At 38.7% G+C, this 23,121-nt stretch overlaps 1 protein-coding gene across 2 annotated transcripts in view; it reads left to right on the top strand.

Moving 5' to 3' along the window:
- The window catches only part of dync1h1 (dynein, cytoplasmic 1, heavy chain 1), a 102,682-nt gene that overhangs the window by 74,665 nt on the left and 4,896 nt on the right, over positions 1-23,121 (top strand). For both annotated transcript variants that reach the window (XM_068038924.1, XM_068038925.1), the window contains exons 57-73: positions 2,129-2,282; positions 2,368-2,514; positions 3,693-3,843; positions 4,222-4,475; positions 6,501-6,635; positions 6,742-6,836; positions 7,093-7,267; positions 8,083-8,158; positions 8,273-8,433; positions 9,267-9,378; positions 9,503-9,563; positions 9,992-10,115; positions 10,874-10,987; positions 11,961-12,131; positions 13,377-13,594; positions 13,852-13,955; positions 18,199-18,410. In XM_068038924.1, the coding sequence (XP_067895025.1) occupies positions 2,129-2,282; positions 2,368-2,514; positions 3,693-3,843; positions 4,222-4,475; positions 6,501-6,635; positions 6,742-6,836; positions 7,093-7,267; positions 8,083-8,158; positions 8,273-8,433; positions 9,267-9,378; positions 9,503-9,563; positions 9,992-10,115; positions 10,874-10,987; positions 11,961-12,131; positions 13,377-13,594; positions 13,852-13,955; positions 18,199-18,410 (2,464 nt within the window). The remainder of the gene's footprint in view (positions 1-2,128; positions 2,283-2,367; positions 2,515-3,692; positions 3,844-4,221; positions 4,476-6,500; positions 6,636-6,741; positions 6,837-7,092; positions 7,268-8,082; positions 8,159-8,272; positions 8,434-9,266; positions 9,379-9,502; positions 9,564-9,991; positions 10,116-10,873; positions 10,988-11,960; positions 12,132-13,376; positions 13,595-13,851; positions 13,956-18,198; positions 18,411-23,121) is intronic.

Below are 23,121 nucleotides of genomic sequence, written 5' to 3'. Positions count from 1 at the left end.
ACACGCACTCTTTCTCCACCCCCACCCCAAACCCCCTGCTGAGGCCTCTGTTCCCACCACGAGGTCTCCAACCTCCCTGACCACCTCAGGCCTATTTATCCCCAACTACACACTGACCCCACACTTTGTGGGTCAGGTAAGTTAAGTAAAATTCCTCCACTTGAGCTTTGAAAGGGAGCAACTAATAGGAACTTTCGGGGGGACCTTCTGAGGTGCATGAGGCTGAACTGATGCAGTCTAAAATGCAAAATCAGTTTGGAATCCTGGAGGGGATCTAGTACTTCAGTTTTAGTGCACAATCGTTCCCTGAATTTTGACGTTTTTGTGTTGGTACTTGCTCAGAACTACTTGATGGTTGTTTGTGTTATAGGCTACAGAGCTTTACTGTTGGATCCAAAATCCTTCTCAGGGTTTACTTTCCATTTGATATACTTTCCTGCACACTTTTATCATGTGAAACAATTTTTTAATAAAATTGTTTGAGATGGATAGAAACAGAAAACTAAAGCAATAGGTAGAAATAGAAGTGAAGAGAAATGTGAGGAAGGCTGAACTAAATGAAAAAGGGACAAATGTAGAAAGATTGATACGATTAAATTGAGAGATAATAGGGAATGGTATAGAAATAGAATATAGGGAAGTTCTTGCATGATGAAATGCAGATTTTGCTTATTAGTCTCTGCAGTGATGTATGGGAACAGATTAAAGGTCTGAACTCAGGACACATAATTCTCTGACTAATGGCTACTGATTCAGTTTCTGATAGATGTAGTGTTTTCATAGTAATATGCAGAATTTTGAAACTCATTGTGGTTTTGAAATATTATTGTAAATGTCTTTTTCAAGTGTATACCTTTTAATATTTGAGCATTGTCTCGCACTGCTGTGAAGGCAGCCTCTGATGGGAGTAAGGCAGAGAGCTTTAAAACTGAAACAGTATTGTGCTTACTCTTATTGGATAAACAGATCAGAAATCTCTCTTCCCTCTTATTTGGAGTTGACTTGATGTGCTTGAAAGACCTTGTTTGACAGATTAGGGATGGATGAAACTGACTAACCCTGTTGGGGCAAGGAAGGAGAGAATATACTGATGGAATGGGTAGCAAGAGGGGCAGTGTTGAGATGTGGAGGAAGGTGAAAAAGATATGTTTGGGCTTAAGAATGAGTGGAGGAATGTGTTGCACTCGCACCAAGCATATCTTTTAGGGAAGCAACTGAGTGTGGCTTTGGCAGCAGTACAGGAGCATGAACAGGGACACCAGATATAGGGTTAGTGGGTCTTGGAACACTTCAGCCTTAAACGTAAGGTGTGAAAGATACGAAGGCTTTCATTTGTGGCCCAGACACACTGTGACCGTATACTAAGTACAAGTACAAATGCTTACCTAGTGCTACAAGCAGCAGGGTCAATGCTGAGAAAATCCTTTAATCTGTCCTGATACACTGAGTCCATGCACCCACTTGAAACTACTTTTCTAATCTGGGTGCATACTGTGTTCCCTCACAGCCTTGTTCCAGCTATTCCTTCCTATTCCAGTTAGTGATCCAGATGCCCTCCATGCTCCAGTTGGTCTCACCTGCACTTATTGTAACAGTTCCCAAATTCACATATTCAGGTTTAAATACACTGCAACATCAACTGGCAGAATATTGACCAGGGTTGCTGGTGAAATCCAACCCCAGTTTTTCTCTCTTAAATTCCTCCTTCTGTTCATGCATGATATTTTGGAGGTGTTTCAACATTTTTTTTTTTTTATTTCATGGAATGGGAACTTCATTGGCAAGGCCAGCATTTGTTGTACAAACCAAGGCCTGAGTATTTTCTACCACTGCCTGGCTATAATTATCAAATTTAACATGCAGTAGGGTCACAACTTTGAACCTAATCTGTATGGCTTGGCTCGCACACAATACCTTTGTCCACTGGTCCATCAGAGTCCAAATGTTGAATTCTCGCTACACTTTGGAGCTCGTGTTTACACATTGGGTGTTCATGTTGGCTGTTTAATATGTGAACGTTGTGTAGTTTGACGTTTTGCTATGTCAGTTTTTTTTTAAAGGAATGGGATCTTGTTCAAGTGTTTATTACATTGCAATTTTTTAAAATAAACATTTTATTTTTGTAAAGATACCCATTAATTATTGACCCATCTGGTCAGGCCACTGAGTTTATCATGAATGAGTACAAGGAACGCAAGATTACCAGAACCAGCTTCTTGGATGATGCCTTCAGAAAAAACCTAGAGAGTGCACTGAGATTTGGTAATCCATTACTTGTCCAGGTATGTGGTAAAAGTGCATTGTGAAACATCTTTTTTGTTTTTGCCAGCTTCTGTATATTTACTCTGCCTATCCTTTTAATTCTAGGATGTTGAAAGTTATGATCCAATCTTAAACCCTGTGCTGAATCGTGAAGTTCGCAGAACTGGGGGCAGAGTACTCATTACTCTTGGTGATCAAGATATTGACCTGTCGCCATCATTTGTCATTTTCCTCTCTACCCGAGACCCAACTGTAAGTCACTGAAATTAATGTGGTCAGAATGGTCCCATTTTAAGGACTAATGCATTATCACAGTGCTACATAAGTTTTTTTTGCTCCCCAGTTGCTGGATAAATGTTATCACAGCTTTAGAAGTTTATAGAAATCATTGTTTTGATTCAAAGCATATTCACTGTATCTGGCAACGATCTGGTTTCCTTACGGTCATCTTGATTTAAGCTTTGAAAATTTCAAAATTCAGTTTTAGCAATCCTCCAGTATTCTAGCTTCAATTTAGTTTTAGAAATGTTTTAACTGTTCTGAAGTACCCCTCATTGGGGAACAGGATGTCTGCAATCCATGCTGAAATATGGGGTGTAGACACTGGGCAAAGACTAGAATGAATTCAGCTGAGGTGCCTCCAGCAGTCAAAATAACTTGTAGCACTCAGTCAGGAGTGTGATGGAATACTCTCCACTTGCCTTGATGAGTCTCTTGGCATTTCTTCTCAGACAAAGATTTTGGGAAGGTTGAGGTCATTGGTTGCAGGCCTGCTGGTGACTATGGCTCCAACACTCGAAGCTCGACACATTCCAGGACAAAGCAGTCCACCTGATCACCCCATCTACCACCTGAAACATTGACTCCCTCCACCATTGATGCACACTGGTGGTAGTGTACCATATATTGTAGCACCTTGCCATGCCTCCCTTGACAGCGCCTTCCAAATCTGTGACCCCTCCCACCTGGAAAGTCAAGGGCAGCAGACATATGGGAGCATCACCATCTGCAAGTTACCCTCCAAGTCACACACCATCCTGACTTGGGAGTATATAGCTGTTCCTTCATTTCACTGGATCAAAATCCTGGAACTTGCGAACTGCACTGTGGGCGTACCTGCACCAGATGGTCTACAGCAGTTCAAGAAGGCAGCTTACTGGCAATTGGGGATGGGCAACAAATGCTGGCCTTGCCAGTGATGCTCATATCCCATGAAACAAACAAAAATCATTATCAAATTTCATAGCAATCCAAAGGCCACCCTTGGAACCATACTTCAGCAGTAACTCTAGCCTTCGAAATGGAGAGGAGTAATTTCATGAAGGGAGAAAAAAGGATGCATTTGAATCCAGATAACTTAATCATAGGTTAATGATTTTGAAGTGGGGTTAAATAAAAATGGTTATCATTCATGTATTCTCTTTTTATAGGTTGAATTCCCACCAGACCTCTGCTCTCGTGTCACATTTGTTAACTTCACAGTGACCCGTAGCAGCTTACAAAGCCAATGTTTGAATGAGGTGCTGAAGGCTGAGAGACCAGATGTTGATGAGAAACGTTCAGACCTGTTGAAACTGCAAGGTTAGTTTTCAGTGATCACAAATCCACTGGTGACTATTTTGTAACTAGACCTTATGTAATACTTGGCAAATAGATGAGCGAGTCCTCCCAAATTCTCAATAACATGTAAAACCAAATTTGCTTTCCACATTTTCTTTGAACTACTGTGTGAAACTTTTAATGCCCTTTGAGGAAGAAGAGATAACTTTGTAATGTACAAATTACACACACAGATTCTCCAATCTCCCCTTCATGCAGGTTTTTGTAATTTATGCATTTGGTGTCTTTATTCTCCTTTTGTTTTATTAACTAAAAATGGGAACTGCTGTAATCTGCAATTTTAAAATAATTTTGATCGTGGTTAAACAAGAGTTGCAATTTCACTGATGTTTTTGTTAGGCGAATTCCAGCTTCGTTTACGCCAGTTGGAGAAGTCTTTACTACAGGCTTTGAACGAAGTTAAAGGTCGTATCTTGGATGATGACACCATCATCACCACGCTGGAGAACCTAAAAAAGGAGGCAGCAGAGGTCACTAGGAAGGTTGAAGAAACAGATATTGTTATGGCAGAGGTGGATGCTGTCTCTCAACAGTACCTGCCACTTTCTACAGCATGTAGCAGCATCTATTTCACTATGGAAGCACTAAACCAGGTAGAATTATGTATAGCATGAACTGAAGCAAATGTAGACCAAGTTAATTTGCATGAAAACATTACTTAATTTTTTTTCATTATATTAGTGCACAGTAATTTTTAAAACAATCTGGGAGATCTTTTTGAAATGGGTATAATATGAAAGAAAGTAGAAAAAATCCTCTGCTATTTATATTTTGTGTGAATGCATTAGATTTTTGATACAAGCGTATCAGTAGATTTTGAATTTTGACTAAGCTTTTGTTTGAGTATTTTGGAATAATCAATTCACAATCAGAATAAAACCAGTGGAGGCTTTAAAATTAGTTTTAGACATGCATACGAGCAAATGAATAGGAGCACGAGTCAGTCACTCGGCCCCTCGAGCCTGCTCCGCCAATCAACAGGATCATTGCTGATCTGATTCAAACCTCAACTCCACATTCCCACCTACCCCCGATAACCTTTCACCCCCTTATCAAGAATCTATCTTCCTCTGCCTTAAAAATTTTCAAAGACTCTGCTTCTACCGCCTTTTGAGGAAGGGTGTTGCAAAGACTCAAGACCCTCAGAAAAAAAATTTCCTCATCTTATCTTAAATGGGTGACCCTTTTTTTAAATAGTGACCCCTAGTTCTAGATTCTCCCACAAGAGGAAACATCCTTTCCACATCCACCCTGTCAAGACCCCTCAGGATCTTATATGTTTCAATTAAGTCGCATCTTACTCTTAACTCCAGTGGCTACAAGCCTAGCCTGTCCAACCTTTCCTCATAAGACAACCAGCCCATTACAGATATTAGTCTAGTAAACCTTCTCTGAACTGCTTCAATGCATTTACATGCTTCCTTAAATGAGACCTATACTGTACACAGTACTCCAGATGTGGTCTCACCAATGCCCTGTATAACTGAAGCATAACTTCACTACTTTTTTATTCAATTCCCCTCGTAATAAATGATAACATTCTGTTAGCTTTCCTAATTACTTGCTATACCTGCATGCTAACTTTGATTCATGCACTAGGGCACCCAGATCCCTCTGCATCTCAGCTCTGCAATCTCTCACCATTTAGATAATGTGCTTTTTTTTTAATTCTTCCTGCCAAAATGAACAATTTCACATTTTCCCACATTATACTCCATTTGCTAGATCTTTGCCCACTCACTTAACCTGTCTACATCCCTTTGTAGGTTCCTTATATCCTCTTCATAACTTACTTTCCTACCTATCTTTGTGTCATCAGCAAATTTAGCAACCATACCTTCGGCCCCTTCACCCAAGTTATTTATAAGTTGTAAAAAGTTGAGGCCCCAGCACTGATTTCTGTCGCACACCACTCGTTACATCTTGCCAACCAGAAAATGACCCATTTATGCCTATACTCTGTTTCGTTTTAGCTAGTCAATCTTCTATCCATGCCAAAATATTACCCCCTACACCACGAGCTTTTATTTTCTGCAATAACCTTTTGATGTGGCACCTTATCAAATGCCTTCTGGAAATCAAAGTACAGTACATCCACCGGTTCCCCTTTATCCACAGCACATGTAACTCCCTCAAAGAGCTCCAATAAATTGGTTAAACATGATTTCCCTTTCACAAAACCATGTTGATTCTGCCTGATTACCGTGAATTTTTCTAAGTGCCTTGCTAGAACGTCTTTAATAATAGCTTCTAACATTTTCCCTATGACAGATGTTAAGCTAACTGGCCTGTAATTTCCTGCTTTCTGTCTCCCTTTTTGAATAAAGGAGTTACATTTGTTGTTTTTCCAATCTAATGGAACCTTCCCTGAATCTGGGGAATTTTGGAAAATTAAAACCAGCGCATCAACTATCTTACTAGCCACTACTTTTAAGACATTGTGCTAATGCATACTATGGATATTAATCATATAAATTGTAGCATGTTAACAGAACTTATTGGATCCATTTTTACACATTACTAATTATCAAACTCCAATCTGTTAGAAAATTATGAAAAATATATGATTTTACTTTATGGATAATCTGATCAAGTTGCTGTTGTTCATTCGTCATTAGATCCACTTCCTATATCAGTATTCACTTCAGTTCTTCCTGGATATTTATCACACTGTTCTATATGAGAATCCAAATCTGAAAGGAGTTACTGATCATACTCAGCGTCTCTCTTTTATTACTAAGGACCTTTTCCAGGTATGTATGAACAGTCATTAAGACGTTTGAAACTGTAAACATTTATACAAAAGAGGCTATATTTTTTTCACACAAACAGATATTACATTATTTTCTAATGTCACAGGTAACATTTAACAGAGTAGCACGGGGTATGGTGCACAATGATCATATCACCATTGCAATGCTGTTGGCCAAGATTCGCCTCAAGGGTCTAACTAGGTAAAATTTTCCTCTTTTTGCTATCCATGAACCAGTTTTAACATTTGTTTTGTGAAGGAACTTGATTTTTTTTTAACATTTAGCCCTATTTAGGATTTTATCTATCTTGTCTGATTTTCTGTATTCCAAGGAAGGTTAATATGCAATTTTGTTTTTGCTAATTGGGGTTTTCATAGTTTTTTTACTCATTTGGGCTGTAAACATTCATTTGAGAACATATTTCATAAATACAATTCCTCCAACTTGTTCTTTCCAGTGAACCATCTTATGACTTGGAGTTCCACCACTTTCTTCGTAGCCGAGAGATTGTACTGAATGGTTCTTCTGTGTCAAAGATAGATTATCTCACTACAGAACAAGTAGAAGGCATGGAGAGACTGAGCCGTTTACCTGTCTTTTTTGATCTAATTTCCAAAGTTCAGGTGGATAATGTAAGTCACATTTTAAACAAATTGATATCTGGTGGTTACACTTGAATATTTTGGCTCAAGCTCACCACTTTTACAGCAGATTTGAGTTGTTTTTTTCTTGGGGTGAAGGAAGCGGTGAAGTTGGTTGCATCTGGTGAAGTTGAGACAAATTAATGTTCATGAACAACCTCATTAATACTCATAACTTGTTCTCATGTGAAAGTAAGGTTTGTTTCTGGTTGGGATTGGTCAGCAATAAGATACACTGATGTCCAGCATGTATGTATTCAGCTGAAAAATGCAATGCAAATTCTTCCAAAAAAATTCAAAAGTTTGCTTGTTTTTTTAACAAAAACAGCAACAAATTGGAATCATTTCATCCTAAATTTGGTTAAGCTCTGGAAATCTGTGTGCACAACACATGTTCATCACTTCTGCCGTCAACATTTGTCGTGAATAATTCCTTTGAAAAAAGGGTGAGCTTTAACAACTGTTTCATTTATGTTCCAAGATTTCATGCCACCTCTAATTCAAATGCTTTGCCAGGATATTCCAGCACATTGCTGAAAATCCATCATGGAGTTGTCATGGTGCATCGTTACATGCAGCAAAGCCTTAGTACGCAGTACAAAATGTACATGTAACATTGCTATGAGTTGCAAAAAGATGTTGCATTTGGAAAAATGACACTTTCTAGTTTATAATATTTTTAGCTGTAGACCTACAAAACAGTTGGTTAACATTTAGAACACCTTTTATTTAAAAAAAAATAAAACACCTTTCAAGTATGGGATACATTTTTGGTCTATAATTATATAAATATTCTTTTACTGCAGCAATTTAACATCTGGCTGGAGAGTAGTTCACCTGAACAAACTGTGCCTTATCTGTGGGCTGATGAGAAACCTTTCAGTAAGCAACAAGCTTTTAAATCTAAAAAAAATTTTATAGAATGTTTGTGGTAGAATGCATTCAATTAATTTTTCATGCTTCATGTAAGGTTACAAGTTACTACTTTTTGTTCAGCTCCTATTGGGCAGGCTATGCACCGACTGCTTCTGATCCAGGCTTTCCGACCAGACCGCCTCTTGGCAATGGCTCACATCTTTGTGGCCACAGTTTTGGGAGACAGTTTCATGTCAACAATTGAACAGCCATTAGACCTGGCTACGATTGTAGATGCTGAGGTATGTGGATGAAACAACTTGTACAACATTTGCAGAGCCATTGTTTGAACATTTTTTATATGTGGGTTTCCAGGTGCTTGGGGAATCAAATTCCAAGTCTCTATCCTTTTCCCAGCAAAATCAGTGACAGTAATTATATGGGGAGTATGAAATTCCAATTGTTTTTTTATTCTAAGCATTTCAGTTATGAAGATTGAGGTATACAAAATTGAGGGGCATTGATAGGATAGATGGGAAGAAACTTTTTCCCTCAGCGGAGAGGTCAGTAACTAGGGGGCATAGATTTAAGGTAAGGGGCAGGAGGTTTAGAGGGGAGGTGAGAAATTTTTCACCCAGAGGGTGGTTGGAATCTGGAACATACTGCCAGAAGAAGTGGTAGAGGCAGTAACACTCATGACATTCAAGAAGTATTTAGATGAGCACTTGAAACGCCATAACATACAAGGCTACGGGCCAAGTGCGGGGAAATGGGATTAGTTAGGACGGGTGCTTGATGGTCGGCGCAGGCGCGTTGGGCCGAAGGGCCTGTTTCTGTGCTGTAAAACTCTGACTCTAATATTTTAATTCTCCTATTCCTCATAGCTTAGTGTTTATCCATTTCCACTCATTTTGATGTGTTTGAATAGATAGCTATTGGCCATAATATTGATCAGTTAAGTGTTGCACATCTTAAATTAACAAATTTCCACCTTTTGTAATTATTTTCTCTCTCCATACTATTCTAGCCTGTACCAAATAGTTTGTATAACCAACTGTGTGGGTGTGTGTATGCAATTTGTTGGAGTTTATTTCTGTAATATCTATTTAGGTTGAGTTGCTTATTACCTTTTTAGGTGAAACCAAACACTCCAGTGCTCATGTGCTCTGTACCTGGATATGATGCTAGTGGACATGGGGAGGATCTTGCAGCTGAGCAAAACACACAAATTACATCTATTGCCATTGGTAAGAATTCTGCTGTTTGTATTTCAGTGATCAAATAATATTTACTCAATTACATTTTTTAATCGAGACCTTCAATGCAGCTTGCCATTGAATATTTAATTATTTTAACAAAAATACAATATAGGTTCTGCAGAGGGCTTCAACCAGGCCGAAAAAGCTATTAATACAGCTGTCAAATCTGGCAGGTAAGTGAGGTTTACGTTGCATATTTCACTAGTTGAATTTGATCTTTGTTTTACAGTTTAATTTATGTAGTTTTTTAATACTTCAGTATACTTGCACACTGTCATTCGTCTTGCATTGAATAACTTGCACACAAATCTGGCTTGATTTGCTCATTGTATCAATACTATTCACATTTTAGAATTTGTTCAAGTTGGAGTGCGCTACAATTTGTACATTTCCAAACAAAAACTAGCTTCGCCAATTTAGAATGTGGTTGTTGATCAAATGGAATTCATGTATGGTGTACTTTTACCCTGCAGTTAAGTGTAAATGGATATAACAGTTGAGTGTATTTGGACCTTACTGTCTGACCAAGAATTAATGGCAGGTTGTGTGCTGCTGTTCCTCTGCAAATGTCACTTCATAACCAGCTTAATGACCTTAATAGGTGGGTGATGTTGAAGAATGTACATCTAGCTCCTGGCTGGCTCATGCAACTGGAGAAGAAGCTACACTCCTTGCAACCTCATGCTAATTTCCGTCTCTTCCTTACCATGGAGATCAACCCCAAGGTAATGCATTGCACTTAAAATCTGAGTATTAGCGTTTCAATAAGTTGATAGTGTTGGTTGTACATTTTGGACTCTACTGAAGGTATAACTTTACCAATATTTATGGCCAGTTTTTGCTAAAAGATTTTTATAAAATTCAATTAATTCATGTACAGCAGTCAAAACAATTAAATTTGCCCTGAGCATATTGGTCAATCTTCAAACCTTAAATTCAACCACAGATACACAAAATAAAGGCAGCTAATCTTGGTGATCAAGTAAGAAATTGGATCTAGAGTAGGCAATTTGGCTCCTTTTGAGCCTGCTATGCCATTCAATAAGATCCTGGCTGATCTACCTCAACTTCACCTTATTGCACTATCCCCATATCCCTTAATTCCCTTAGTACCCTAAAATCTATCAACCTCTGTTGATACTGTACTATATTTTGGTAGTATTTCCTCTTCACAAAAGAAAATCGCTTTTTATATCACTAGGCATTATTGACTAAGAAGGTGGATTGACTAACCTGTTCTTGGTATGTTGCAACTAACCATTAGGAAGTATGAAATCAGCTCAATTGTGATCCTCTAGCAGCATGATCAAAAGTTCCATTCCTATCAAGCACATGTTTGGAAATAGTTGTATTGTCTTTTGTGTAAAAAAAAAATAATCAGTCAAATACTTTAAAATACATTCCATGTCACTCTACAGGTATCCCTGTACTTTATTGGACAAAATAGTGTTGAGTTTCTCGTAACCTTTTAACTTGTTTGCAGGTTCCAGTGAACTTGTTGCGAGCTGGGCGTATATTTGTGTTTGAACCACCACCTGGTGTGAAGGCCAATATGCTAAGGACCTTCAGTAGTATCCCGGTTTCCAGGATGTGCAAAGTAAGAATAGACTAAGATTTGCCCTCCCATATTTTCTTGAAAGTGTACTTCATATCAACAAACAGGTCGAATTTCCCATGTAGGGGTGGGCAGGCAATACTCAAAAGTCTGGTCATTAAAGAACAGAACAGCATATTTTTGAGTCTTGCATGGAGAGCAAAAACCAGGACCTTTTCATGTGTGGCATGCTGAGCAGCACAAGTATAAGATAAATACATTGCCATCTTTCTGACTACATATTGGGTACACAGAATGGGTAGTCTGTTGCACTAGTTGAAGGTTGAGTTTCTACAGCAGCTGCTTGCTTCTTTGCAAGCCAATCATGGTAGGTACCAAACAATTGTTAAAACCATGCATTCTCGTCCCACTCATAAGAGAATTCTTCCCAGCTGCTGTCATTCTATGTCTAGAACAATAATTGTTGCTTGACAAGATACAAAAGTGTGCACTGCATATGATTGTGCAGATATTCAATCACTGACACATCATCTGTTTGTGTTTATCTACCCTAAATCAATCCTGCTGGTCTAAGAACTATATCCTGGAGCATCATAAACACTACACTAGAACAATACACCCTGAGCACCCATCAAATATTCGCATAGGAGCCAAAAACAGTGGTTGACCATCTATGATCCATTTCTTAAGATATGATAATGTAAAATTGACTTCCTCAATCTTTTGTGGGTTCTATATTTTTTCAGCATTTTAAAAGACAATAAGTACATGTACTTTTAATGTTGCTATCTGTCAGAACAGCAGCTTTAAAGTTAGTATTTTTTGCTTGTACTTCATAATTTGTTTTGCTGTGATTTATATAGTTTGAATTAAGGTTTACACTCTAATCCCGTTCACTGATGCACAAGTTAGAAACTATTGTAATTTTAAAATGTTGTATAGATTTAGAAATCCCCAAGATTTATGCCAAATGTCTTTTATTTTATAAACTTAATTTATTGAAATGTTATTCCAGTCACCAAATGAGCGTGCACGTTTGTACTTTCTTCTGGGCTGGTTCCATGCTATTATACAAGAACGTTTGCGATATGCTCCCCTGGGTTGGTCCAAGAAGTATGAGTTTGGTGAATCAGATTTAAGATCTGCTTGTGATACTGTGGACACCTGGTTGGATGATACAGCAAAGGTAAATTTTTGTTCAAAACATTAAAAGTGATGCAAGAACAAAATGGCACTGAAATGAGAGTGCAGATTATGTTGGAATTCTTGCAGCTAAACAAAAATCTGCCGTAACTAAATAGGATACATCAAATATGTTTAGCTTTTGGAGTGGAGTGTGGATAACTGTAGCTTGAGGGTGGGGAGGGGATAATTTGTTTGTTGCCAAGTTTGTTGGGCAAGACTAAAAAGAATAGTGCTTTAAAATATAACTTGATTAAGGAAAACATTTCAGGAAAAAACTTTAACTTTACTTTCAGTATTTATATACATTTTGGTTGCCATTTTACACTACACTACAGGCAACTGAGGTATTTCAATCTTGTCATTTTGGAACTATTACATACTCTGCAAATGATGGGCATGTCCTTTCAGGATTTACTAACATTTGCTTTCATTAAGCTTCTTTCAAAAGCAAGTCCCAAATGTATAGCATGTAGAATGTCATTATTTACTTAAACTGCATTTTGTTGACTCATGAATGGAAAATGCTTTAAAGAAATATTTCTACTTGCCTGGATTGAAATTATATCTTTACAGAGATCATTGCACCTTTGTTGCTGAGTAGCATGAGGCTGCCTGCTATTAGCTGAGATTTAAAGTAGGAATTGCCTATTTTGGAATTTTGAACACTGCAATGTAGCTATTAAGAGAATTTTTTTCCTTTTTTAAAAAAAGTCTTTGCGATTTGTGTAGTAGCTGCTTGATATGACAAAAGGCTGTAAACCTAATTTTTTTTATCACTGCTTTCAAAGACTGTTTTAACTCCTTTTGGTAAAATTATTCTTTTTATTTTCTGGGGTTATTCTGAAAATGCTGGAGGGCACATAGGGCTGTTTAGCGATGGTCAGATCAACTTGTTTATGGACTCTTCTCGTGCCATTAATTCTACAAACTCTGTAACCCAGCACAAAAGGTTGATTTGGTGTACTCTCATTTAAATTTGTGTTGCTTCCAGCAAAGGAAAACTGAATCACTGGATGTTTTAGGCATTAATTTGGCTTTCAACTGTATAATTATGAAAACGAGTGAAAAGTTTCTACATTGGCACATTTATTACACATAATTAGAAACTATTGTCATTATTACTAATTTTCAAGATTAGTAATTTATTTGCAATCCAAGCATCTTAAGTGTGTCAAATAGTGGACTTTCAAATCTCAAATGTTCCCAACTTCAGTGATGAAAATTGAATGACTTTTTTTATCTTCAGGGACGCCAGAACATTTCACCTGATAAAATTCCTTGGGCAGCTTTGAAAACCCTGATGGCACAGTCGATTTATGGTGGGCGTATCGATAATGAATTCGACCAGCGGTTGTTGAACTCCTTCTTGGAGCGTCTATTTACAACTGCTAGCTTTGACAGCGAATTCAAATTAGCATGCAAGGTCGATGGACATAAGGATATTCTAATGCCAGATGGCATCAGGTAAAGATCTCAAGTCTGTATTGTTTTAAACAGACAATGTATTGATCGTGTCAATTAAAAATGATGCATTTCATGTTCTAAAGAATGCTGACTTCAGAGAAAATTAAATTATTTGCTATAAGGCCCTCTTTTATAGTGATTGCTTAAAACCTGCATAGTTTATGGAATCCTCAATAGAGGAAATGTATATCCAAACTTAATTTGGAAAGGTTTCTCCCTTTTAGCTTCAATTAACAAATGTGATTTTTTTTATGCAGACGCGAGGAGTTCATACAATGGGTTGAGCTGCTTCCTGATGCTCAGACTCCATCCTGGCTAGGTCTACCAAACAATGCTGAAAAAGTACTTCTAACTACACAGGGTAAATATAAAATTTCCAAGGACTAGAACTTTGCTAACCTTTCTAAATACTTAAATTGATGGTTTTGTGATTTGTAAAGATAATACAGTAGACATTGGTAATATTTATATAACATAGATTTAGACAAATGTACTACAGCATTACATTTTCACAAGTGATGTACACCCACAGTCAAAAATATATGTACTTCATTTTGTGCTGTCACTTCATTTATCATGTTCCTCTCACTTCATTGTTCTACTGTTCTGTTGTCTGATTCAGATGCTTTGCTCTTCTCCCAGAGGTGTTTATTATAGATGGCTTTCACTTCATTCCCTTTCTCTTCCTTTCCATTTCCCACCAAAAATGGAAAATCTGGATTGAAAGCAATCCCTGTACCTTCTCTTCCCCCCACCATCCCCACCCCCACCTAAATGCCATGAAAATCTGATCATTGGAACATTCCAAGTTTTCATTGTTTAATCAATTGTGTTGCACTATATACTTCTCAGAACACATGAAGATGGAGAGTGCGATTTGTAGACCTACACGAAAAGAATTTTCAAGTTATCTGTTTATAACTCCTCATTAGATGTTCAGGTTCACTGCACTATATATTTCTCAATAAGTCCCTGAAGACGAAGAGACCAATGCGTAGCCGACCATTTGAACAAGTTGGTTCCTTATAAAATGTTGTAATTTTGAGGCCTAGTCTAGAATAAGCTTGATATTGTTGATTAAATTAATTCAGTGACGGTACACTTTATGCGTATCCTGTCGAATTGGATTTAGTTTTATAAAAGCGGTATAAATCTAATGTGCGCAAAATTGGAAAACTTCAGTTTAAATACTTTAAGAAAGAAATGTTTACATTCCAGTTACTATGCAACTGCTGCAGGGTTTTTTCTTCCTTTTTAATGGCATCATAATTTCACTAACTATATGCTTTGTACTTTTCTGAAACATACTGGCCTGGATCTTGTGGTGGTAATGTTTGTGAAATTGTCAGCATTCAGCGTCATTACTCCTTTGAAACTGACAGGAACTTCTGGAGTTCACACATTTGCAGTTAAATGCCAAAATCCAGAAGTTGCTGTCTGATTCTGTGCTTTCCCATAGGGTGCATTGTTGAAGTCCCCCAGACTGCAGTCAAGTAGAAATCACTGAACTGATGAGAACTTGCCTTTTACACTATTATTTTCACTGTAAAAACACTTTTTAAAAAAAAAAAAATTGCACCTTGTTGAATGAAGTATAACTGGGTTTTAACGGCATGCTAAGTTCATAATTACTGCTGAACATCCTGAGCCTGGAAAGCTAATTTTTCATTTGTGGATTGTCAAATTGCTCCATTATGATAAAGTTTCACATTTTCTAAAGTTTATTTTTGATATTTCCACTTCTACTTTTAGTCACATTTGTATGTCCAAATCATTTATCTCACTGTAAAATTTAAAGCAGAGGATAATTGGGGCATTTTATTTTCTGGTTTACTGTAAGAAAATACTTTGGCTGCTTACCCTGCTTGATGACATCACTGTTGCCGGACGACTGGAAATCTTTTTGACGGTGTCAGTTCAAACTGACATTGGGAAAGGTGAAATCCACGCCACAGAGGTCACTAGATCTTTGTGGGCAACTTTCTTCGTGGGCAGTGGTTGAGCGCCTTCACTTCACTGTGGAGGACTTTAATTTGTATATAGACTGGGACAATCAAATTGGTAACAGTGGCCTCGAAGATGTGTTTGTAGAATGTTTTCGTGATGGTTTCTTGGAGCAATACATTATAAAACCAACGAGGTATAAAGCTATCTTAGATCTTGTATTGTGTAATTAAGCAGGGTTAATAAGCAATGGCATAGTAAAAGATCCACTGGGAAATAGTGATCATAATACCATTGAGTTTCATGTTAAGTTTGAAAGTGACACATTTCAATCATAAACTAGATTCTTAAACTTAAAGCCAATTACAAAGGTATGAGAGGAGAGCTGGCTAAGGTTAATTAGGTAAATAGACTGGAAGGTATGGCAATAAATGAACAGTGGGAAACATTTAAAGAAACAATTCGAAAGGTCAATTCAAAGGGTTCAACAAAAGTACATTCCGTTCAAAAGCAAAAACTCATCAAGAAAGACCCATCCGTGGCTAGCTCAGGAAGTTAAGGAGAGTATTGGACTAAAAGAAGAGGCATACAATGTTGCAAAAAATAGTAGCAAGTCTGAGGATTGGGAGTATTTTAGAAACCAGCAAAGAGCCACCAAAAAGTTAAGGGGAAAAAATAGAATGAGAGTAAACTAGCCAGCAATATAAAAACCCATTGTAAGAACTTTTATAAGTACGTAAAAAGAGAGTAGCTAAAGTAGGTGTTGGTCCTTTAGTGGCAGAGATAGGAGAAATCATCATGAGGAATGAGGAAATGCAGAGGCATTGAACAAATATTTTGTCTATCTTCACTGTAGAAGACACAAGTTCCATACCAGAAATAGGCAGTAACCTAGGGGCTAAAAAGAGTGAGGAAATTAAGGATATTGATATCGGCCAAGAAAAAGTATTGGAGAAATTTGAGGGACTAAAATCTAACACGTCCCCGGGACCACATGGCCTACCCCCGAGGATTCTAAAAGAGATAGCTACAGAGATAGTGGATGCACTGGCTATGATTTTCCAGAATTCCTTAGATTCAGGAATGGTCCTGCCAGATTGGAAGTTGGCAAATGTCTCACCGCTTTTCTTGAGAAGATGCTGGAAACTATTATTAAAGAAATCTTAACCTTGCACTTGGAAAAAGCATAGTATGATTAGAACAAGTCAGCATGGTTTTACTAAAAGGAGATCCTGTTTGACAAATTTGAGTTTTTTGAGGATGTAACTAGTAGGGTAGATAAAGGGGAACCAGTAGATGTAGTATACCTGGATTTCCAAAAGGCATTTGATAAGGTGCCACACAAATGATTAACAGGCAAGATTAGGGCTCATGGTGTTGGTAATAACGTGGATAGAGGATTGGTTAACAGACAGGAAGCAGAGAGTGGGCACAAATGGGGCATTTTCAGGTTGGCAGGAATAGTGGGGTGCTGCAAAGATCAGTGCTGGGGCCTTAGCTGTTTTCATCCAAATCATTAATAGAGTGCAGAGACAGAGTAATATATCTAAGTTTGCTGATGGTACAAAGGTAGATGGAAAGGTAAGTTGTGGGGAGGACAAAGGTTGCAAAGAGATATAGGCAGCTTAAGTGAGTGGACAACAAGATGGCAAATGGAGTATAATGTAGGGAAGAAAGGATATACTGGCAGTGGAGGCAGTGCAGCGAAGGTTTACTAAATTGGTCCCTGGGATGAGGGAGTTGTCCTATGATAGGCTGAGTAAATTGGGCCTACATTCTCTGGAGTTTGGAAGAATGAGAGGTGATCTAATTGCAACATACAAGATTCTGAAAGGGTTTGATGGGGTAGAAGCTGAGAGATTGTTTCTGCTGGTCGGGGAATCTAAACACGAAACAGTCTCAGGATAAGGGGCTGATCATTCAGGATTGAGATGCCGAGAAATTACTACACTCAAAGGGTTGTGAATCTTTTGAGGGCTGTGGATGCTCTATCATTGAATACATTTAAGGTTGGGATAGATAGGTATATATTTGGTCTTGCAGGGAATCATGGGATATGGGGAGCGGGCAGGAGCGTGGAATTGAAGCCCATGATCATATTGAATGGCGGAGCAGGCTCGATGGGCCATATGATCGTCTCCTATTTCTTGTGTTCACCATTGATCAAGAAATCTGAGTAATCAAATCATCATCTGTTAAAGACTGTTCTTTGTGCTGTTTCTAAATCTTTTTCTTTTCAGCCAAAACTTACAGAAGATCGTACTTTTCTAACTGACAATGCTTGTCCTACTACTTCTGTGTCTGGCATATTTTCCTGTGTCTTGTGTAACAACACAGTCACTAACACTAGCCTGATCTCATTCTTCAGCAGACATGTACTTTCGTGCATTTGTCTGATTATCGGCAGCCTGAGTTTACACTATTATTTTTGAATGAAGCTATCCCTAGACCTTTTTGAACTGGCTTCCCTAATATCTTTTTCGAAGTATACCATATTTTCTGTTAATGTATTTTTTTTTCTTTGAGAACATCATCTTTTGCCCCTTGTACCTGCTTTAAATTGGTTTATTTTACCACCATTTTCTGGTGTTTGTTGATTGGGCAGCATCCTTTTTCTTTAGCTAGGCTATCTTTGATCCCTTGACCCTTATCTGGTTCAGGCACTGACATGCTCAGCAAAATGCTGAAAATGCAGATGTTGGAGGATGAGGATGATCTAGCTTATGCTGAGACAGAGAAGAAGCAGCGGACAGGTTCTACTTCAGATGGACGGCCAATTTGGATGCGAACACTTCATACCACAGCATGCAACTGGCTCCAACTTATTCCGCAGTCACTCCACCATCTTAAACGCACAGTTGACAATATTAAGGTAAGAAGTATGAAGTATCATCGCATATCTGTGTACAATGAAGTACAAATGTTATATAAAAGCTAATCTGTACATGTTTTAATAGAACCTAACTGCTGATTATAGGATTTGCAGAGTAATGTATAAAAGAATTTCTGTATGATGTAACTGTCGGCTAATTGCAGTGATTTAGTAATCCAAGATTACTGAGTTATGGAAAGGGTGTTGTATGGATTTTACCATTAGCTAAAGCAAACTGACCATATGCCAAGCCTTTGCCTAGGCTTCCCACCAGCATTTGCTTATTGGAAATGAAAGTAAAGCCATTGCCAAACCTAAAGAAAGGTTGATTCTGCTTATTAACTGGGAAAAGGCTGAAATTGCTTGCATGTATTCAGAAATTTGATATTTTAAACTTGATTCTAGATTCCTGAGAGCAATCATTTCCTTATGAGGTTAGTACATTTTCAGGCTATATTATTACTTGGGTTATGGATTAGGTTCAAATTCCTTTACAATTCTGGCATACATCTACAAAAATATTTTTAAGAATTCTGATGAGAGCGCAGGTATGTCAAACATGAAGGATTCTTACATAAACATAAACAAGTAACAAATAATACAGCAGAAGTGGGATTTAGTGCCTTAAAAAGGTTGAATTAAGAGGAGTAGACTATATTTCAAGTGGTGTTGGGTAGATGCCAATGTTGTAGCAATGTGGCTAGTTGAGAACCGCAGGTCTTCAGCACTATAGCTGAGATGTTATAGTAGTCCTAGTGGCCAGAACACTAACCATTTATTTATCGTGCAGTGAATCGAATTAGCTGAAGACTGGCATCTGCAACAATGGCAAACTTGGGAGGTGGCCAAAAAGGATCATCTAAGCACTTGGGGGTTTAAGATGATTGTAAATATTATTGCTTTATTCTGCTGAGCTCCACCATCACAAAGGATAGAAATGTTCATGGAGTCTTCTGCTGCTGTCCCTTAATTGTCCTCTTGTCCTGCACCATTTGAAAATGGAAATGACAGGACTGCTGAAGTTTGATCTGATCCCTGCATTGTGGGATCATTTAGCTCAGGCTATAGCAATCAGCTTCTGGTGTTTGGAGTACTGTGAGCAGTTCTGGGCACCACACCTTGGTAAGGATATACTGGCCTTGGAAGGAGTGCAACGTAGGTTTACAAGAATGATACCTGGACTGCAGGGGTTAAGTTACGAGGAGAGATTACGCAAATTAGGCCTGTTTTCGCTAGAATTTCGAAGGTTAAGGGGTGATCTGATTGAAGTCTTCAAGATATTAACAGGAAAAGACAGGCTAGATAGAGAGAAACTATTTCCACTGGTTGGAGATTCTAAAACTAGGGGGCATAGTCTAAAAATTAGGACCAGACCGTTCAGGAGAGATGTTAGCACGCACTTCTTCACGCAAAGGATGGTCGAGGTTTGGAACTCGCTCCCGCAAACAGCAGTTGAAGCTAGAACAGTTAATTTTAAATCTGAGTTAGATAGACTTTTGTTAAGCAAAGATATTAAGGGATATGGGCCAATGGCAGGTATATGGAGTTATGCCGCGGATCAGCCATGATCTCATTGAATGGTGGGACAGGTTCGAGGGGCTGAATGGCCTTCTGTTCCTTTCTTCCTATGTTACTATGTTTAGCATGTATGTAGTCCTATGTTGGGACATCATTTTTCAGATATACTTGGTGCTGTTTCCAGTGTCAGCCTTGGCTCAGTGGTAGCACTCTTAGCTTTGAGTCAAATTGTGGATTCTAGCCGCACTGCAGAAGCTTGAGCACATAATGTACACTCATACTTAAGTGCTGAATTGAAGTTCTGCTCTGTTGGAGGTGCTGCCTTTCAGACGAGACATTAAACTGATGCCCCTTTTGCCCCCTCAGGTGGATGTAAAAGATCCTGTAGTACTATTCAAAGAAAAGCTGGGGACTTCTATTGATGACCTTTTGAAGCCCTTGTTCCCATTCGTTCCCTCGGGCATAGCCTCTTTGTTCTCAAGTCCACGAGGCACGCGCTTCAGTATATCTGCCACAAAACTGGTTCAGCCACCCATCACCAGATCTGGCTGTACCATGTCCAGCACGATCAGACCTTGCTAGCCACTGCCAGAACCATTTAGCTACTCCAGAATGATCCTGGAAAGCAAAGATAACCCCCTGCTTTTCTGCACTGCTTGCCATCTCAAATCACTCTCTAGCCATCTCCACCCTCACCTCCAACAAGTCTGAGGAGCTCATGGACAACTTTGTCCCAAAGATTGAAACCACCTGATCAGCTGTCTCTGCCACATCCACCCCTTCTCCTCACCTGTCCTAGTCCTGAACGTGATTCTGTTCTCTCCTATCACCTTTTGTATATGCTCCACACCCGTCTTGTCCGTGAACCTCAACTCATGCTTTCTTGATCCCAGTCCCACTAATCTGATTACCCAATTTACTTTCTTGCCCCCATGCTAGCTGTAAATAGTTTCCTCTCAGGAACTATCCCCCTTTTTAAATCCATCTCTCCTTAGAAAAAACACTTTGATCCTTCCACCCTTCCAAATTATTGCTGCACCTCTGAACTCCCTTTCTCATCAAGTCCTTGAATGCGTTGCCATCTCCATGCCTCACTTGCAGTTCCATTTTAAATCTCGCCATTCAGGATCCCATCCCTGCTGCAACATTGAAATGGCCCTGATCAAAGTAACTAAGTTACATTTACCAACCATGGTGCACACTGTCATCTCTTGGCAGTGTATTGCTGGCATCTTCTGTTCCTCGTCCTTTTCAACTTCTCTGAAGCCTTTGCTATGGTTGACCACACTCTACTCCATATGTCTCTTCCATTGTCTAGCTCAGTGAGACTGTCCTTGATTAGATAAGTGTGATGCTATTATCAGAGCATCTCCAATGATTTCTCCTCTTATCTCTGATACCTCCCGAGACCCTATCCACTGTCTCTAGTACATCCAGACTGTTCAGTCTCTGTGTCCTGTTTGGCCCAAAACTGAGCTTCTGATCCCATATCTTTTCGGCCGCAAAGGCCACCAACTTGCACCTCAAACATTATCTGTCTCTGCCCCACCTCACCCCATTTACTGCCGAGACAGTCTTCCATGCCTTCATCACTTCCTATACTCAACTATTCCAATATACTCCTGGTGTCTCTGTGCTCATCCAAAATTCTGCAACCTGTATTCTAACCTGCAACATAACCCTCTCGCTCATCTGCATTGGCACCAGGTCCCCAAATGCTTTCAATTTAAAATTCTCTTCTCATGCCCCTTCTTATCAGTGTAACCATCTCCAGAGCTACAATCCTCTGAGAATACTATATTCTTGCAGCTCTGACTTCTTGTGCATGTCCTGCTCCTTTCACCCAGCTAGTGACACTTGTGCCTTCAGCTGTCTAGGCATGAAGCTCTGGAGTTCTTCCTATCCACCACCCCAGCTTTTTTGAGACGTATCTTAAAGGGCATCCCTTTTGTTCCCCCTCCTAATCGTTCCACCTTTGGCTCGGTATCACTTTTTATCTGAGTATGCTTCTGTGGAGCACCTTTTACTATGTTGATGCGTGCTATTGCCGTTGTTATCCTTGCCAATATTTATCCCGTAACCAACATCACAAACAGATTATCTGGTCAGTTATCTCATTGCTGTTTGTTGGACCTTGGAAATTGGCAGCACATTTTCTACATTAAAACGGTGATTACTTTTCAGAGCTACTTCACTGGCTATGGAATATTGTGGAAAGTGCTATATAAATACAGGTTTTTCTTCATTACCTTTTTGTAACACTTAGGTGGCAGTCTGACTGGAATTTTCACTGATAAACAATGTTCCCTCTAAGCAGCCCAAAAATTCCCGTGCAGGCCATGCACAAGTTTGCTCTTTGAAATTACCGTGCATGCGTGGCTACGCAAAAAAGTTTTAAAAGGCCGCAGACTTGATCAAATTGCCCGTGCTCTCCGTTTAAAAAAAAAAGGGAACATTTTGTCTGTTAATGGATGGTCCCACACCTGGTGTCACAAATGAATGGCTTGCTTTTTTACTTTTTTTCAAAATGCTCTTAATGTTTTAGATAAAAGCAAAATACTGTGGAAGCTGAACATCTGAAATAAAAACAGAAAATGTTGGAAATATTTAGCTGGTCAATCAGCATCTGTTGAGAGAGAAACAAAGTTAACATTTTAGACCGATGGCCTCTCATGAATGGTCATCGACCCAAAATGTCAACACTGTTCTCTCTCCGGATTACTTGACAGAAGCAGCATCCATGAAAGATTTGCGTCTGCATATGTTTGCACTTGGGTGTGTTTTTTTTTTGAAGGCTGGACAACGGCCTTGAGTACATTAGGATCAGAAGTTTGTTTTATATATTACTAGATCACGGTTGTACTTTTCATCTATTCAAACTGTAGGCTTTATCAGTGATATTGGGCATTTCTTAAAATTGTGGCCAAGTTTTTAGAAGTTGTAAAGTGAATTAAATTAGTACAAGTCCAATACCCAAAGTCTGGCACTTTGAAAACAAGATGTTTTTGCTGCACTTCCATCATTACAAACAGCCTCTGATTCTGACTATAATTTGAGATTGTTTTTCATATTTAAAGCCACAATTCACAGAAGCAAAACAATCAGGAGCTAATCGTAGACACTGTAATTGATGGAAATGTGCACCAATTATTTTTTCTGCTGAGAATAGTGAAACTGTTAGGTACAAGGTCCT

The sequence above is a fragment of the Heterodontus francisci genome, chromosome 9, assembly GCF_036365525.1.
Source record: "Heterodontus francisci isolate sHetFra1 chromosome 9, sHetFra1.hap1, whole genome shotgun sequence".
In the NCBI taxonomy this organism is placed as follows: domain Eukaryota; kingdom Metazoa; phylum Chordata; class Chondrichthyes; order Heterodontiformes; family Heterodontidae; genus Heterodontus; species Heterodontus francisci.
Note: the sequence above shows the minus strand (reverse complement) of the source record. Positions and strands in the feature narration are given on the sequence as shown.